The 18,209-nt window shown below is 43.9% G+C and overlaps 2 protein-coding genes across 12 annotated transcripts in view; one reads left to right on the forward strand and one right to left on the reverse strand.

The window, feature by feature from the left end:
• Positions 1–5,080, forward strand: part of LRRTM3 (leucine rich repeat transmembrane neuronal 3) — a 177,253-nt gene extending 172,173 nt beyond the window's left edge. Inside the window, exon 3 of the mRNA XM_053307757.1 lies at positions 1,493–5,080. Coding sequence (XP_053163732.1) covers positions 1,493–1,678 — 186 coding nt within the window. The 3' untranslated portion in view covers positions 1,679–5,080. The remainder of the gene's footprint in view (positions 1–1,492) is intronic.
• The window catches only part of CTNNA3 (catenin alpha 3), a 1,115,062-nt gene that overhangs the window by 846,517 nt on the left and 250,336 nt on the right, over positions 1–18,209 (reverse strand). The window lies entirely within an intron of this gene.

An 18,209-nucleotide genomic window follows, 5' to 3' on the forward strand; every position in this document is an offset into this window, starting at 1 on the left:
ACACACACCACACACAGAGGTAGGGATGGGAGAAGGAATACAGTGGCTTAAGCAAGGGGTTGGTTGCTTAATCTCTCTCTCTCTCTCTCACATACACACACACCAGATAAGGGTTGGGGTTTTTAATATTTTATTTTCCTGGAGGGGAGACAAGCCCAACAGCCAGCAACTCCATTGTCCTTCTGGCACATTGCAGTAAATTCAAAGGCTGGCCAGAATAGGGGCGGAGCACAAGATGGGGGGAGAACAAATCAGGCTGCTGCTGCTTGCTGCTGCTGTTGCTGGGAGAGAGCAGGAATAAGCAGCAGAAAGTACAGTTAACCCTTTTTTGATGCTGCCACCGCCCAAAAACTGCCAATCTGGATCCAAATTCAGAGGGGGTGAAACTGTACCCTTGCGCACGCACACACACACACCCCTGGATCCGCCCCTGACCTGAGGTCTCCCGTACATTTCTCAAAAGTGTTGCAATAATGAATTCAAAACTGGCAGCAGGAAGAGAAAGAAAATACTAGCTGATATCCAGAGGACTGTTCCAGCAACAGTCCTGTTGCTGAGGGCTGCACAATCCTCAGGGTCATATTTCTGGAAGGCAAAGAGCACTTCTGGTGGCAGGGGAGATCAGCAAAAATCCCCCTGCATGTGCTCTGCTGCTCAAGAAGCCTCTGCTGAGTCCTCAGAATGCTCCCCTGGTTGTCAGGAGTCTCCAGGAACCAGCATCAATCTGCAGCTGACTATTAAATGTAATCCTAGAGATTTGAATGGCCCAATATTGTGAAAAATATTCAGAACATGGGGGGAAATCTCCAGGAGTAGCTTCTGTCACAGCTGGCAATCCTACCTTAGCTGAGTTCATATTTCATATTCATCTAAGGATACTTTATTATGTGCTATATTTTTGCTTAAGGTCACGTTTCCTTATTATAGGTGTTCTCGTTCTACGTATTATGCCTAACAGTGAAGTGTGCCAATGCTACAGTCTTTCATCATCATTGTCATCACATTCATTTACTTCCCCTCTCACAAACACACATGCTGAGGGTACAACTAAACATGACATTTGGCAGAGTGATAATTAGAACATCCATTGGTTTTTTATGCTTAACAGCAGACACTGGAAGAGGGGTGGAGCTGCTTGGGAGGGACCACGGTGCTGGGGGAAAGAAGGTTTAGTTCTTTCTCCCTATAATAGCAACCCTGAAGCTGCTATTTGGCCCAAGGGTAAAACATACACATAGCATATGTACCTATCTGTTTTGTTCCATGGGACAAAAAGTAGCTGCAGAGAGGGTTATTTGGGGAAACAGTCCAGAGAGGGTTAAAAAAAACACCCTCCTCCAGTGCCACATACTGGATGGATTCTTCACTTCCACCTGCAGTTGCTATTAAACCTTTCCAAAGGAGAATGAGTGATGGATCTCCCAATGTTAAATCTAGTTCAGCTCTAAATTACCTCTTTACTAACTGATTTCATATTTACTTCTTTCCTCAGATACCTTTATCTATGAATGTGTCTACGTTTCTTGCGTATGATCAGCCCACGATAAGTTACTGTGGTGTGCATCATGAACTCCTTGCTCATAAGCCCTATGAATCAAATGCACAGGAAGAAACAATGGAGACCCACCTAGAGACTGATCTGGATTTGAGCACAATCACAACAACAGCACGAAATTAGTGATCATTCTCAGCTGGCTTATGGGGTCTGAAATACAGCCAAGAGTTGCCACCAAATTTTTATTCCACATGAAGGATGAAATGAAGATTTCTTCAGTGATGGATTCCAAAATTCCTGTTCAGTTACAAAAAGAGTTCCACATCAAGATACAGATTGTTTCGAGTCTACAATTTGTAATTAGCTAAGTTGTGCAGTATTTTTTGACTTTAAAAACAGAGTATGATCCTTAAAAATAAATCTTTTTTCAAAACTCATCCTACCTACCTGTAAAAACAAACAAACTGTACAGATCTAATGTATTTTTTCATATTGTAAAGTTTCAATATACTGAGATGTACTGGTATGTACAGGACCATGATTTAATTACACCTTACTTTACAAATTTCAGTTTCTAAGATTTTAAATTAACAGAAGTTCTATCTTGTGTTATATTCAGAGTTTCTTGGTTTTGTAGAAACTGTTTTGTTACTGCTTTTGTGCCCCCAAAAAACCTTCACTCTGAAATCCGGTGCTGTGCAAGACCAGCACAACCTTTTATCACACTGACTGCATAGAGAATTCTATCTACTTGTTCCAGAAATAATCCATTAATCAAATGGAGGGGTCGATTGTTCAAGCTTACCTAGACAAGTTTTTCCTATAAATAGAAATCAAAGATTTTTTTTAACAGTTCTCAGAATTAACTGTTGCCTTGAATTACAGCCTGGTTTCTAAAGCAATGAAATGTAATGATAAAGAGGGATATTTTAACAACACATCTCTGAATGAATGACTCATTGTTTTTATTCCTTCATGTAGTACTGTATCTGAAAACAAAAAATGCACCATGGACAAAAACAGCACTGAAGACAGTAACCACAGCAACATAGTTCTATACACTTGAAAAATGCAGTTATTGGCTGACCAGGATGCAGTTTTATTTAGTCTCACTGTACTGTACTGCAGCATAATGCAGTCGGGTAGCCATGATGATTAGATGTGTTCAGATTCTGCAAGCATAGTGGAAGCACCAGCATAGTGCACTTTGTGGTTCTTTTAGGACTGTCCCAAAATTGGCCTGAAAAGAGTCAGAAACCAATTGCAATTTTTCAGGTTTTACCATTTTAAAAAGATGATTTGACATGCATATTTCAATGCACAAAAGAATCTGTCTTTTAAGAGATTGCATCCAAAGAGGCCTGCACATTTGTCTTTTGGAACTGCAATCAGAACATAACAAATAATAGATGGGGATAAAATGTAGTACCAATTCATGCAATTTCTTTTGTAGCTTATTGTCCATCCATGTTGACTCTTTATGGTTTTATCTTAGATTGAATGGGGAGGTAGTCCTAGCACTCAGTTATGTGCACAGAGCAATAAATGCTTAAAAGCTGTCATTAGCAGTGGAACTCAAAGGGCTGGTTCATACACTCACTTAGCTGAAAAGCTTCTTTCTGCGCGATTGAGGCATGTCAACATTTACAACTCTGCAAATATAAGGTAATATATATAATGAGCATTGCTCATTATACACATTGCTCAAATATAATGAGCAATGTGGACACGTCATGTCAATAATAGGGATGTGCACAAACTGACGTTCAGCCAGTTCAGTGGTGGGGGGCTTACCTTTAAGAAGCAGGGAGGGTGCCCTTACCCCCATCCCACCCCACCCCACCCCACCTCCCCTGCTGGTGCTGTCTCCAAGATCACTGGTATGGGGTGGCAGCATACCTCCTTGCCACCCAGTCAGCATCATATAGGAAGTGGCCGGTGCATGCATGACATACGCACATGGGGGAAACATGGCGGGGGGAAACATGGCTGGGGGGAACATGGCGGAGGGGGATAAGGGCACCCTCCCTGCTTCTTTTAGGTAACCCCCCACCACTGAACCGGCCAAATGCCAGACCTCTGAACTGGTCTGGCAGTCCGTAAAAGGACTGCCGAACCGGTTCTTGCACATCCCTAGTCAATAATGCATAGGGATTTCTCTTTTTTCTGAGTTGGAAGGATTACATAAACTGGGGCTACAGATGCACAGGCCTATGCATGCAATGTTCGCATTAACACATCATCCTCTAAGTGTGGTAGGGTACTCTAATGAACCTACTTCTCTACCATGCAGAGCAGATAAGTCTGTGGGGGGGGGAGGGAGAGAGAGAACAAGAACCAGCCACAAGTCAGAATCTGTGCTCATGACTGTCTATAGGCCATGAGCTCATTCACACCACTGAGAAGTGTGTTCTACCCTGGTTTGGGAGCTGTGTGTGCCTCCAATTTTTGGTTGTGTGGGTGCAAATAAACAGGCAGAGGAGAGAGAAGTGATTGTGTGGAAGCAAGGTAGGAAGAAAAGTTACCCAGGCTTTCCTCCCACCTTCCTTCCACACCATCACTTCTCCCTCCTCTTACCTAGTTGTTTGCACCCACACAACCAAATTTGGGAGTACAACAGTTCCCAAACCTGGGTAGAACACACTTTTCAATTGTGTGAATGACCTCTATAACTACTCCTCCATTCTGAGTAACAGCTGACCAAAAAAATCACTAAAGATGGAAAGGAAGTCCAAAGAGCAATTGGGAGAATCTCCTCTAGTCCATCTATTGAAGGCTAAAACTTTATCAGATCCCAAACTCTAATTCAATACTGTATGTGGAATTAAACTATTCCTGTTACTTTATTTAATGACTGAGTTTATTTTTTGCCTGTTAAAAACTAAATACCCATGATAGCTTAATATATGAAAAGACCAAGACCATAAATTACAAATATTTAGTGAATGGCAGATCAAATCAAGGAGAGAGAGGAATGTTAAATACATTAAAATTACTAAAATAAAAATAAATTGTTCGCACATTCCAATTATTCATGTTGTACTACTGATTACCATTCGACTACTAAATTGGGGGGATGGTGGGAACAAAACTCACTCATATATTTAAAACCTCAGCTTCAGGCTATTGATAACCCTGTACTATTGCAATGAAATTTATAGTACAAATATCTTAAAAACTTGGGCAGTTATGTCAGAAGTTTTACCTTGTGGTGTGCTGCCTAGGGCATAGGTAATTAGAAATTCTTGGGTAAATGTTAGGACAAAAACATTTCATACAATAGTAACAACTTTTTAATAAATAAATAAATAGATAGATAGATAAATAAATAAATATTATTTAACCACAGATCTATTTTCTCAATATCTCTGCCAAATATTTTACAGTGACTTCTATCTGTCAAATACATTTAAAACTCTGAATTCCACCATTTGTATAAAGCAACTCTTATTAGAAAAACATTACCAGAATATTGTTAAAAAGAAAAATGGGGATACAAAAATGTCAAAAGAGAGTACATTGTATTATTTATTTAGCATCCTAGATTTTGTAACATATTTTGCATAAATTATTTGCTATTCAAAATATTTTTTGTCATTTTTAAGAGTCATCTTAACTTTCATAACCTTTTCAGTTTCTGGTTTATTTACTGTATGAACATGGTGGTTCTTAAATTTCTGATCTTCATCCAACAATCTGGGGTCTGAACATGGTATCTTTCAAAAGGAACTGTATAGGTCATAGTCACATATGCTGGATGGAAAAATACATTATCAGACATTAGTACTTTAGGTATGTACTTTTAAGTATCAAGTTGATTTTTGTGATTGTACTCATAGATCTTTAAAGAAAACCAGTTTCCCAAATTATGAGCTTAGTAACAAAAACAAACCAATATATGACTAAATCCTTCCTCATTGTTTCCTCCTGAAGCCCAGTTCATTTGTTACCATTGCTGCCAGTGCTAGCCTGTCCATGAAGTATAATGAGCCAGTCATGTCAGGTGGAGGATTTCATTTTCAGGGTGTGCAGGGAGGTGGGAGTGAAGACCCTCCCTCTGTGGGTCCACTGCTGCATCAAATGCCCTCTGATGGCAGGACAGAACAAAAGAGGAAGTAGAGGAGAGGAGAGCAGTAGCGGGGAGCTCTCGCCCATTACTCTCCTCTCCTCAACATCCTTTTCTGCTCTGTCCCAACAGGAGTAAGAGAAAGAGTGGGTTGGGCAGGAGGCATTGAGCCCCAGTGAATGGGGTGGCTCTGGAGGGGGGGGGGGAGAATTCACTGTGTGCAGTGAATGGTGCATTTAGCAGCTCCATCTCAGATACCCAAACACCTTGGGCCACTCCACTTGCAGCACAGTAATCACTGAGAACTGTATAGATCCCTTCTATAAAGATGTGTTGCTGGCATGATTACAACTGCATCCATGTGGGGAGCTGATGGACACAATTTGCTTCCCATATAGAAGGCTACCTGTGTGGTTCCATGTTTTGGCAGCCACCATGCTGCAAGCATAACATATGAAGTGGGCTTTTGTGAAGTCTTGACTGGGTTGCTTTCACAAAATATCATTCTCTCAGAAAACCAAACCAAATTGAAAGAAGAAATGGGTTCGTTTGCTACACAACTATAAGATCGTCTATAGTCCTATAAGGAAGTCATTGAGAACCCAATTTTATCTTCCACAAAACCAGAAATTATCTCCTTTCAGATAACTAAATATGAATATTTAGTTCTCTCTCCTTTCCTCAGAATCAGAATTATGACCAAGTGCTGCAAAATAATCTCACAATTAACACATTTATTTATTTATTTTGCTGTCTGCCCCTGAATGCAAAAACAAGAGACGGTCAAGAATCTGATTGCCACAACACATAGGTATAGGGCGACTTGGTGGGACACTTTATTTATTTATTTATTTATTTATTTATTTATTAAAACATTTTCATACTGCCCAAAACTTATGTCTCTGGGCGGTTTACAATAGAATAAAAACAAAGTAAAACATTTGTTAAGACAAAAAGGGGGGGGACACACACATTACAACAATTTAAAATTTTTTAAATAATATTTTAAAAGAATTAAAACCATTAAAACAACATTAATTAAAAGACTAGGTGAAGAGATGTGTTTTTAAAGACTTTTTGAAAGCTGTCAGAGATGGGGAGGCTCTTATTTCACTAGGGAGCACATTCCAAAGCCTCGGGGCAGCAGCAGAGAAGGCCTGTCCCAGAGTGGCCACCAGACGAGCCAGTGGCAGCTGCAGACAGACCTCTCCGGCAGATCTCAGTGGGCGGTGGGGTTCATGACAAAGAAGGCGTTCTCTTAAATACCCAGGGCCCAAACTGTTTAGGGCTTTATAGGTCATAAGCAGCACCTTGTATTTTGCCCGGAAACATATCGGCAGCCAGTGTAGCTCCTTCAATACAGGATTTATATGGTCTCTCTGAGATGACCCAGAGACCAGCCTGGCTGCCGCATTCTGGATCAACTGTAGTTTCCGGACTACGTACAAGGGCAGCCCCACATAGAGCAGATTACAATAATCCAGTCAGGAGGTTACCAGCAGATGTACCACTGTTTTGAAGTCATTCACCTCAAGAAATGGATGCAGCTGGCGTATCAGCCGAAGCTGACAGAAGGCACTTCTGGCCACCACCTCAACCTGGGAGACCAGGGAGAGGCTCGGATCCAGAAGCACCCCTAGACTGCGTACCTGTTCCTTCTGGGGAAGTGTGACCCCATCCAGAACAGGCAGATCAAAATCATTTCTCGAGTTCCGACCCCACACAATGAGTACCTCCATCTTAGCCGGATTCAGTCTCAGTTTGTTATCCCTCATCCAGACCATCACCGACTCCAGGTAGGCATTTAGGGAGCTTATGCCCTCTCCCGATGATGCTGATATTGAGAAATAGATTTGGGTGTCATCAGCATACTCATAGCACCCTGCACCAAATCTCCTGATGATCTCTCCCAGCAGTTTCATATAGATATTAAACAACATTGGAGAAAGTATGGCGTCCTGGGGAAAACCATACAAGAGATTTTGAAGAACAGCAGTCTCCAAGGGACACCATCTGGAACCTGCCCGAGAAGTAGGAGCGGAACCACTGCAAAGCAGTGCCTCCAACCCCCTCAGACGCTCCAGAAGGATACTATGGTCGATAGTATCGAAAGCCGCCAAGAGGTCCAGAAGGACCAACAGAGTCACACTTCCTCTGTCAATTGCCAATTGGAGATCATCCATCAGGCCGACCAATTGCCAATTGGAGCTCATCCATCAGGCCGACCAATTGCCAATTGGAGATCATCCATCAGGCTGACCAAGGCAGTCTCCATCCCATAGCCAGCCCGAAAGCCAGTTTGAAATGGGTCAAGATAATCAGTTTCATCCAAGACTGTCTGGAGCTGGGAGGCCACCACCCTCTCAATTACCTTGCCCAGCCACGGAAGCAGGGGCAAGGTTGGAGTGGGCCCAGAGACAAGATTTTAAAATGCCCCCCCCCCCACTGAAGCTCAGCTCATGAAGTAAAGAAATCTTAAATGAGGCTGAATAGTGGTAAAAAAGCATCTATCTATCTATCTATCTATCTATCTATCTATCTATCTATGTGCCACAGCATAGATAGATAGATATAGATATATCCTATGTGACACAATAGAACATCATCCTAAATAGTTTTTTAAAAGGTTTTGTAAATTGTGGATGATGCAAGTCATTTAATGGTACTAGAGAAAGGCATACTGTTCTGGTAGCTCCAGGTCTTAACACTTTCAGAGGATGAATACAACTGAAGGAAGCCCGGGCGGGTGCATGGCTGAGGGTCAGTCATGTGACTTGCCTCTGAGGGCCCCCCAAGGCAGTGGCCCCCCAGACAACTGTCTCCCCTTGCCCTATTATAGTTACGCCCCTGCACGGAAGGTTGGAGACAGGCCTGTAGTTGTTCAAGTCCGAGGGATCCAGGGTAGGCTTCTTCAGAACTGGTCTAATAATTGCCTCCCTAAGACATGGAGGTATCCTACCTTCCCTCAGAGACACATTTATAATTTCTACCAGGCCTTCTACAACAACCCCCCTGCCAGATAGTATAAGCCATATCGGACAAGGGTCAAGAGAACAGGTGGTAGGCCGCACCATTCCAATCAGCTTGTCCACATCCTCAGGCATCACAAACTGGAACTGATCCAACCGAATCACACAAGAGGAGTCGCTGGACACCTCCACATCAGACACTGCAGTAATTGTGGAGACAGAGTCTAAGGCAGCCCGAACACGAGAGATTTTTTCCACAAAAAATTCATTAAACACATCACAGTGGGTAATCGATGGTTCGAGATTCTGATTCAAGGGAGGAGGGGCACTCACTAGTCCTCTCACAACCCTGAACTCCGCTGGACGTGAACTTGCGGATGCAATATGGGCAGAAAAGAATTGCTTCTTTGCTACACATATTGCCTGAGCATAGGTCTTCAAATGAGCTCTATGTTGCAATCTGTCGGATTCAAGCCGAGTCTTTCTCCACTTGCGCTCCAGTCGTCTACCTCGCCGCTTCAGCCCCCATATTTCTTCCGTATACCAAGGGGCCAATTTTGAAGCAGGTTGAAGAGGACGCTTAGGAGCATTCACGTCTACTGCCCAAGTGAGTTTGCTGTTCCAATTCTCCACCAGGGCATCAACAGGATCACCAGCAGCGCCAACACTAAATCCCTCCAAGGCTTCTTGAGATCCTATTGGATCCAATAACCTTCTCGGGTGGATCATGCTAATAGGTCCCTTGCCCCTGCGAAGGTGGGAAGTGATTGTGAGTCCAACCTTAACCAGATGGTGGTCCATCCATGACAATGGGGAAATCACAGGATTCCCCACCCATGGAACACTACCCTGATCAGAGTGGAAGACCAAATCAAGCGTGTGACCAGCAATGTGCGTCGACCCTGAGACCACTTGGGATGGGCCCATACTCGCCATGGCCGATATGAACTCCTGAGCCGCCCTGGACAAACTGGTCCCAAAGTGAACATTGAAGTCCCCCAGCACTTATGCAGCTTAAGCAAGATCCGCCAACTAGCCGGAGTTTGTAAAAGCTGTAAAACCTACCATAGACAGATGTAATCCAATGGCAATCTGTAAACAGCTGCTCTTTGTTAATATTTGGGCATAGCTTTCACCTCATCCTAAGTTATGCAATGATCAGAAGTAATTATTTGGGATTATGAATATTTGGGATCCCAAATTTGAAATAGTTAGGCAATCAGGATCCAGCAGCTGTAAAATTAATTAAAATTGGGGTGGGGGGGGGGGAACTGACAGCTCCCATTCTTCTGGTGGGAAGACCACTTTCAACCACTTTAGGGGCTTAAGGTCAGTTCAAGGCTCAGCTGCTTAGAATAAAATTGCTCAACCTAGTTTGTTAGTAAAAAATGAACTTTAAAAAAAGCTAAAATAGAAAATAAAAAACTAAAACTCTGGTAGGAAGACTGACTCCTGTAGAGTTTATGTCCACCTGAATGCTGCTGATGCTAAGGTGACCACTGAAGACAATTCATGGCTAAGGATGACTCTAATCACTATAATAGCTACAGCCAGGATGAAAAGGCCACGTGTACTACCAGCCTTCTGAGGTATATCCTTGCAAAAGCAACAAAGAAAGAAAGGCACACCCAAGTGCACCCATGGGGGTGGTAGGGTGCTCTTAAGAGAGTCAAACATTTAGACCAGACAGCTGCTAGGATTGGTGTTCCATTTTATTGTTATCATCAGCGTATTTCAATATAGATCTCTTAATTATCTTTCTCAAGGGACTCCCCAAGTACTTTACAAATCTGTTCAAGAAAAAACAATGCACAAAGTTTGCCTCAGCCACACATTATAACAGAGGACATGAAAAGCAGAAGTGCAAAATCTCCTTCATGCCTCCCTTCCACCACTTCTTGGAACATGCAAAGGAGAGCTGAGAGAGTTGCATAAGCAGAAATGTCATAAAAGGGAGAAATCTGTGGCCTCCGGATAATGTACAAACAAATGTATCAGTAATTTTTAATGACTGCTTGACACATGGGAAGGAACGCTTCTGAAGAGTTTACATTTAAAAGGCGGGAGGTGGGATATACACAAGCGTGAGAGAAGAAGGATAACACACTAAGGACTTTTAATGCTTCTCTTTGTCAAATATATGGCCACCTTCCAACTACATCTCCTCCAAGCCATAATAAATTGGCTACATAGAGTAAAAAATGGAAAGGAACAGAAGGTAATCCCATTGTGCAGGAGTGAGAAAAATACAGTACTTCCTTCTCAAGCCATATAGCTTTAACATTCAAATGTAAATTAACAAGGGGGCTAAGATAAAACCAAGGGTTCACATAATTTTTCAGATCAGGTTCTGAAATGAGTACCAGCAGAAATGGTTTGGTATTCACAGATATCATGAGCTGATATCTGATACCTGAAAGTGTTGGAAATAATTCTGTAAGAGTTCAGAAAAGTTTGGAAGATGCAGTGGAGGCAATCCAGCACAATTTAATCAAGACCATCCCATGGAAATCAACTGGACACGTTACACATTTTGTTTGTTTCATTTATTGCTCACTTTCCCTCCAAAGAGCTCAGGCTGGCATATGTGATTCTGTGAAGGATTCGGCTGAGGAAGAGTGACCAGCTTAAGGTCACCCAGTGAGCTTCATTGGCTAGGTGAGGAATTCAACCCAGGACCCATCTCCCCACCATCCTAGTCCAGCACTCTAACCACTACACCATGCTGGTTCATGCTACAATCCTATACACATTTATCTGGCAGTAAGTCCCTCTGAATTCAGTACGGCTTGCTTCTGAGTAAGCATACATAGGATTGTGCAACAAATCACATGCCATTGCTTTCAGTGGGACTTCAAGATGACTAACTTAGATTGTGCTCATGCGATCGCAGATATTCAAAATGAACTGAAAGGGACCAGTAAATCATCAGCGGAACACAATGCAAAAAACCAGAAGATTTATACCCCGACATATATCAAAACAAAACACAGAAATGTAGATGGAAACATTTCTGTGGTGAAGCATAAATTTAAACCAAAATAATTCATACGTGACAGCTGGAGTAATGAAAGGGAAACATTGAATTATTTCAAGAAACATTAACAGCAGGTCCATGTGCAATAGGCCTAACATACCAGGCAAGAAGTTTATACTCAGATTTGTGGATTTGGACCTAAGTGTAAAAATGCCAGTTGTTCTACTCAGGGATGTTTAATTTTTGGTCCTCAAAACATAAACTTGGTAGTCTATATAGAAGATAAAAAATAAGGTTAAGAAAACCAACAGAATAGTGCATTGGGCTTAACACAAAAATCAGATGACTATGAAGGTTGATCAGAACACTGGAAGGATTGTGCTGGAAGCTGACCCAAACAAGAGGCTTGGTTCTCGACTCATTTATTTATTGTTCAAATTCTATTTTGCCCTTCATAAACATCCCAAGGCAGTTTACAAAAAACAAAACACAATAAAATTCCATTAAAATCACATTAAAACATTAAAATACATTAAAACAAAAAAAAATCATAAAACACCACCACCAACAAAAAATCATCAAAAGAGATGGAATAGCAGAGGAGCTAAGAAACTGGGCAGCTCCTAAGGTGTAAAAGTCTGAACAAATAAAAAGATCTTTAGATGTTGTGTGTTTTTTTTGTTTTAAAAAAACCCACCACAGATGTCAAGGAGCGGACACTCCCTGGGAGAGCATTCCAGAGCAGCAGAGAAGGCCTGACCTACATGCACAACAAGCTAGCTTCTCCCAGTGTAGGCACATGGAGCAAAGCCCCCTCTGACAGCCTTATTGGGCAGGCAGAAACCTTTCAGAGTAGGCAGTCCTTCAGATATTCAGGGAGTAAACCGTTAAGGGCTTTAAAGGTTAGGTAATAACTAGCAGCTTGCATTGGATCTGGAAACAAATTGGTAGCCGGTGCAGCTTTTTCAAAATAGGTGTAATATACTCTGAGTGAGCACTTCCAGAGAGAACCCTGGCAACTGCATTCTGCATTAACTGAAGTTTCCAAATATTCTTCAAGGGCAGCCCCATGTAAAGCACATGGCAGTAATCCGACTGCAACATGACTAAAGCATCAGTAACTGTGGCCAGATCTGCCTTCTTGAGAAAGGGACACAGCTGGCACACTAGCTGAAGCTGTGCAAGGGCACCCCTGGCCACCGCCTTCATGTGAGCATCCAAATGCAAAGCTGGGTCCAGCAACACCTCCAAGCTGTGCACTTGCCCTTTCAAGGGAAGTACAACCCCAACCAGACCCTATCCCAATTGGCTTTTCTACTGACCAGCAGCATCTTAGTCCTGTCTGGATTTAACCTCAGTTTGCTAGCCCACATCCAGCCCATCACCACCTCCAGCCCCCAGTTCAGTACATGCACTGCTTCCCTGGGATCTCATGTCAGAGAGAGGTAGAGCATGAGAGACAAAACTGAGCCTTGCAGGACCCCAGAGGCCAGAGGCCAAGTTGTTGAGCAGAAGTCCCCCAGCACCACTGGAACCTCCCATCAAGAAAAGACCAGAACCACTCTAATGCATCCCCATCCCAAAACCTGAGAGGTGGAACAGAAGGATACCATGGTCGATAGTAACAAACACTGCTGAGAGGTCCAGCAAAACCAACAGCGATGCGTTCCCCCTGCCTAGTTCCAGGCAAAGGTCATCCAGCAGGGTGACCAAGGCAGTTTCTGTCCCAACTCTAGGGTGAAATCCAGATTGAAAAGGGTCTAGATAATTCGCATCGTCTAAGATCCTTTGCAGCCACTACATGCTCTATCACCTTGCTTAAGAAGAGAAGATTTGAAACAGGCCAGTGGTTATCAAGGTTGGAGGAATCAAAGGAGGGCTTTTTAGTAGTGGTCTTACCATCATCTGCTTGAGGCTCAATGACATCTTGCCCACTGTCCGGCGAGACCGGCTGTCCTTACCTCCGAGGATGGAGTGTGAGAGGGCCCAAGGTGACAGGGACGGGTGGCAGCCGGGGAGAGGAAAGACTGCCAATGGGCAGGGACTCAGCTCCAGTGGAGGAGGAGCAGAGCCCTGATACGAATGAAGGGGAGGTGTGCAAGGATAACATCAGCAGCATGCCTTCCGAAGGGAGGGGGTCTGAGCAGGAGGAGGGAGAAGGGAGAGAGGCATTGGCAACAGCTGTAAGGGGTAATCAATTACAGTTAATAAAGAGGGGTGTTGGCCCCATAATTGGGGGTGGGAGATGCATAGCCTGTGAGGAGGCATATAAGGAGCCGGCCGGGGATGAGAGGCTGGCTGGTGGAGAGTGTCAGGGGCCCCCAGAGAGAGGGGCAGACACAAGGAGCAAGCAGCCTAGGACAGAGGAGGCACAGGGTGATGCTCAACCCCCTCCCTGTCCTTGCTCTGAGGCTAGACCCAATAAGCCTAGCCAGGCTGGGTAAGGGAGACAGGGACGTGCAGCTGGACACCCTCCCTTAGTGAAGCATTAATAATTGGCTCCAAGCACCTATCTGTTCCTTCCCTGGCAGATTTTATTAGCCTTGAAGGGCAAGGGTCCAGAGTGCATGGTGTTGTTCATACAACCCTAGGATCTTGTCCACTTCCTCAGACTTCACTAACTGAAAAGAATCTATTGCCCTGAAAGAAAAACAAATCTGGCCTATCAGGTTCTCTCAGCTCCCATTTGTACTGGAATCCATCCCTATACAAAAAGTCGTTGATCACAGACTACAAAACCATGATGCAAGGCAGTTGCCATTGCAGACAGCATGCACAAAATTGTCTGGGTCACATACAGCAGGGCTTTTTTCAAATGTGTATTCAGACACAAAACATACAGTTCTAATAATAAAGTGTACAGTCCAAAAAGAACATTTGTGCAGTTTAAAAATTCAAAACATGCAAATTTTATATTATGCTAGATGATGTATAATGTGATTGATAACAATAACAAAAGTAAAGTGAATAGTTCAGGCTTCTCTGGACCTGTCTCCTAGTGGGGGCAGGAATGCAATAAGTTTGTCCCAGGCCCAGATAAATGATATTTTAGCACCAGGAAGGAAGGTTCAAAGAGAAAAAAACAAAACAAAAAAACCAAACAAAAAAACCCAACAAAACCTTAGGCAGATTAACCCTAAGAGACAGCACTTCCAGAATAGTTTGGAAAGTTGATAGTGAAAAAATGCAGCTCAGCATAAGAAAGGTGTAAGATAAATTGAGCTGCTTCTCTCTTGAGGGCAGTTTGTTCCGCCAATCACTGTTCCCTCTAAGGCATGCACATGTGCACGCGCTCACACATTTTCTGATGTCCCCTCAGTTAATTTTAGATCCCACTCAGGTTGAACCAGGAAGGCCCCACTCTGAATGCATGTGCGCGCACACTGCCTTGATACAGCCGCCCAGAACAAAACTCATTCTGCTCACAGATGAAAAAAAATTAGAGAGAACACTGCCACCAATGAGAACTAATGGTCAAAAGGAACTAAGGGAGGCATTTCCCAGTATTCCTTACTGAGATTCATGGGGGCGAAAAAAGGAAAATTTCTCAATTTCCCTCTAAAGTTCACTGATAGAAAATGAGGTTGTTCTCATGACAGGGCAGGGAAGGCGGCGGGGGAGGCATGGTTCAATCTACCTCTGCGCCCCCCCCCCCACTATTGCTCTATGTGTCTTCGGCACACAAGCTGTGCACCCACACAATCCACGCTGCTCCCAGCAGTGCAGGTCAACAGAGGTCAGGACTCGTTTTCCTGGCCTCCCGATATCCCATAAGGCACCACACAATGAGCGTGGTGCCTTGGGGGATTCCCCCATCAGACAGGTACTCTGGGAGCCTATCTTTGTGTCTCCTCAGGCTCTGTGGAGCCCTAGGAGATACACGATCCCGGCAGCCAGGTTAAAGGAATGCTTGCTCCCTTAACCTCGGCGAAGAGCTGGGCTTGGGAGCGGGATTAGGCTGGGTGGGAGCACTGGTATCCACACTGATCCCAGTGCTCCACGCGGGCTGCCTACCCTTGGCTAGGCTACCCTTGTGAGAAGAGCCTTAAAAACCTCTTCACATCACCTCAAACACAATGCTTTTCAACGAGAGCAGTTCACTTTTGATGATTTTACCATTCTTATGCTCTAAATGCTGAAAATGCTTCTTTCAGTAATATACTGTGCATTTCATCTGCTTTTTGCTCAGGCAAAGATACCTTTCCCATTCGCTGCATTTGAAATGGAGCATAGAGGGGGATATTCTGCTCCATTAGGAATCTGGTGGCAGGAGCACAGAGCAGTGCTAGAAAACAAAATCACCACAGATATTTTGTCATCAAAATTATTGTTGGGGTCCCCTATTATATAATGCCACATTTCAGAGGTGAATGCATGTGGGTAAAACTTTCATGTGTTTGTAAAGCTTATATCTGAGAACCAACTTGTGGATGTACACATGTAAACCACAATTCAGTTTAAGAGAAGTACATATAAACCCATGGGCTGAAACATGCCTCACACTGTGTTGGATTAGTCTCATGGAAAATAACTTATCCACATGGAGATATCCATTGCATAGGGTCCAAAATGGATAACTAAATCCCTGCCCAGCCCCCCAAATATCTCAAAAACTCAAGAATAATCCATCAATGATTGAACCTTTTCAGAAAACGTAGGTATCCTACTCTATGACTCAAGATTCATGGAGACCCGTCCCCTCTGCCTGGTCAGTGCTAGAAGATCTCACAAACCATAAAGAACAGGCATTCAAACAATGAGTTTCTCTTTGACTCTATTGGACATCTTCAGGTTAAGAAAGGGAACAGCAAGATGACACAAGGTTGGTTGCCCTCTAATAATGAAAGTAAAAGCACATGGTTACAACTCTGCTGCATTCGTTTGCTTTTTTGTTTTAGTTTGGTTCTTGCTGTTAGTTGTAAAATGGATTGAGCTGAAACATTCCACACATGACTTAACAGTCTCTTTTCAAGATATTTTTCAGGAAGGCCTATGAATAGGAGCAAAGTGTTTACCCAACTCATTTTTCCACCAGTGGTGGCCCTCCAGATGAAGGCCATACTCCCACTTTCCCTGACACTTTTTCAGCACTATCTTCACTCTGGGTGAGTGAGAACCAGGGATGTAGCTTGGTAATTTCAGAATCTGAACCTCATGGCCTTATGGTGGGCCTTTGTTGCGGGGGGGGGGGCTTATCAATAAACATTCTCAAAACAATTTGCATAGAAAAAGAAATAATAGGTAAATAAGACATTAATAGATAAATAAGATAAGAGTAAACAGGGGGCTGTCTGACCAGGTAAACTCAAAGTTGAGGAATAGAGTGAATATTCCATCACATTCAACGATGACCACCCGGCCCTGGACATGTGTCTTGATCTATATCTTGCAGATTGCAGCCACAGATATAAGAAAGTTCTGCAGCAGCCTTTCATGAACCCAGCCCTTCAAGGCACCCAAAGGGAACTTGGGAGCTGTAGTTCAGACCACTGCAGGGCAAGAACCTGGCACAGCTTCTAACCTGCGGATCACCCAGCAAACTGCTGGCGGCTACTGTTCAGCCTGAACAGATTCTCCAGCAGGAAAGGGGAGGGGAAAAGAAAGAAGTCAGCATTGTGGCACAGGGTGAGGACTTTTTTCAGGTGCTCTCCACCCTCCTCCAGAGACAGGCCAGGGGTTCCCGCACACCTTAGCGATGGGGCAAAAGGCTATGGGTGGGCTCTGGTCTTGCACCCAGAAGTCCAGCCTTAATAGCACTACTGGTGAGAACACAGTCTCTATGTGATCCCCAAATGGCTGGGATCACATTCTCAGCCTATCAGAAAAGGTGGGTGTGGGGAGATAATGAAGATATATATTTTAAGTATGTGGTATTGACAATTATCTGCAGAGAGGAGTCATGAACAATCAAGAAAAGCCACGAAGAAAGGTAAACACTAGGAAAGCTAGGAAACACTTTGGGCCCTCCAAAACCTCCCATCTGTGCTGAAAATGTTGTTTTAAGAACATCCACCACAGCCTTCATCATAACCCAAATACAAAACGTTCATCATCACATATATATTAATCAGGCACTGGGAATTTCCTTTTTAGCCTACTTTCCTTATGAGATCACCTGGCATTCCGTGTGTTTGTCTGTGTATCCTTCCCCCGCTATCAACTTGGTAATGCCTGGACCAATATGAACCAAATCAGGTACAGTTGTAGGGACACAGAGGGACATCTCAACAGTGTGGTTTGTGGTGATGTAATCCACCTCAATTCAAGACGGAGGACTTGTAAACATTTGAAGTGCAAGTGGGCTAACTTGTGAACTGCTCAGGGGCGTAACGATAGGGGGGGCAGGGGGGGCACGTGCCCCAGGCGCCACTTGGCAGGGGGCGCCAAAAAGTGCCCCCGCCATCCCCTCCCTTTGTTGAAAAAAAATTTTTTTGTGATTTTTTTTTTGATTTTTTTTTTTTTTGCGCAGCAGTCCACAAAGAGCCCCCTCCCCGGCGCGCCCCCCCCGCCCATTGCTCGGCTCCAGCGCTGGGCGCCACGGTGCAGGCGCCTAAAGTTTACAGTGCCTGCAGCGTCTGCAGCGGACCTCTTCGTCTCTTCTTTCTTCATCAGATCACTCCGCTCACATCACTCCGCTCACTCCCCGCCCCGCCCCGCCCCGCCCCCAGTCGTGGGGTTTGGAGGGTGTAGAACAAAAACAAG

Source organism: Hemicordylus capensis, chromosome 3 (genome assembly GCF_027244095.1).
Source record: "Hemicordylus capensis ecotype Gifberg chromosome 3, rHemCap1.1.pri, whole genome shotgun sequence".
In the NCBI taxonomy this organism is placed as follows: domain Eukaryota; kingdom Metazoa; phylum Chordata; class Lepidosauria; order Squamata; family Cordylidae; genus Hemicordylus; species Hemicordylus capensis.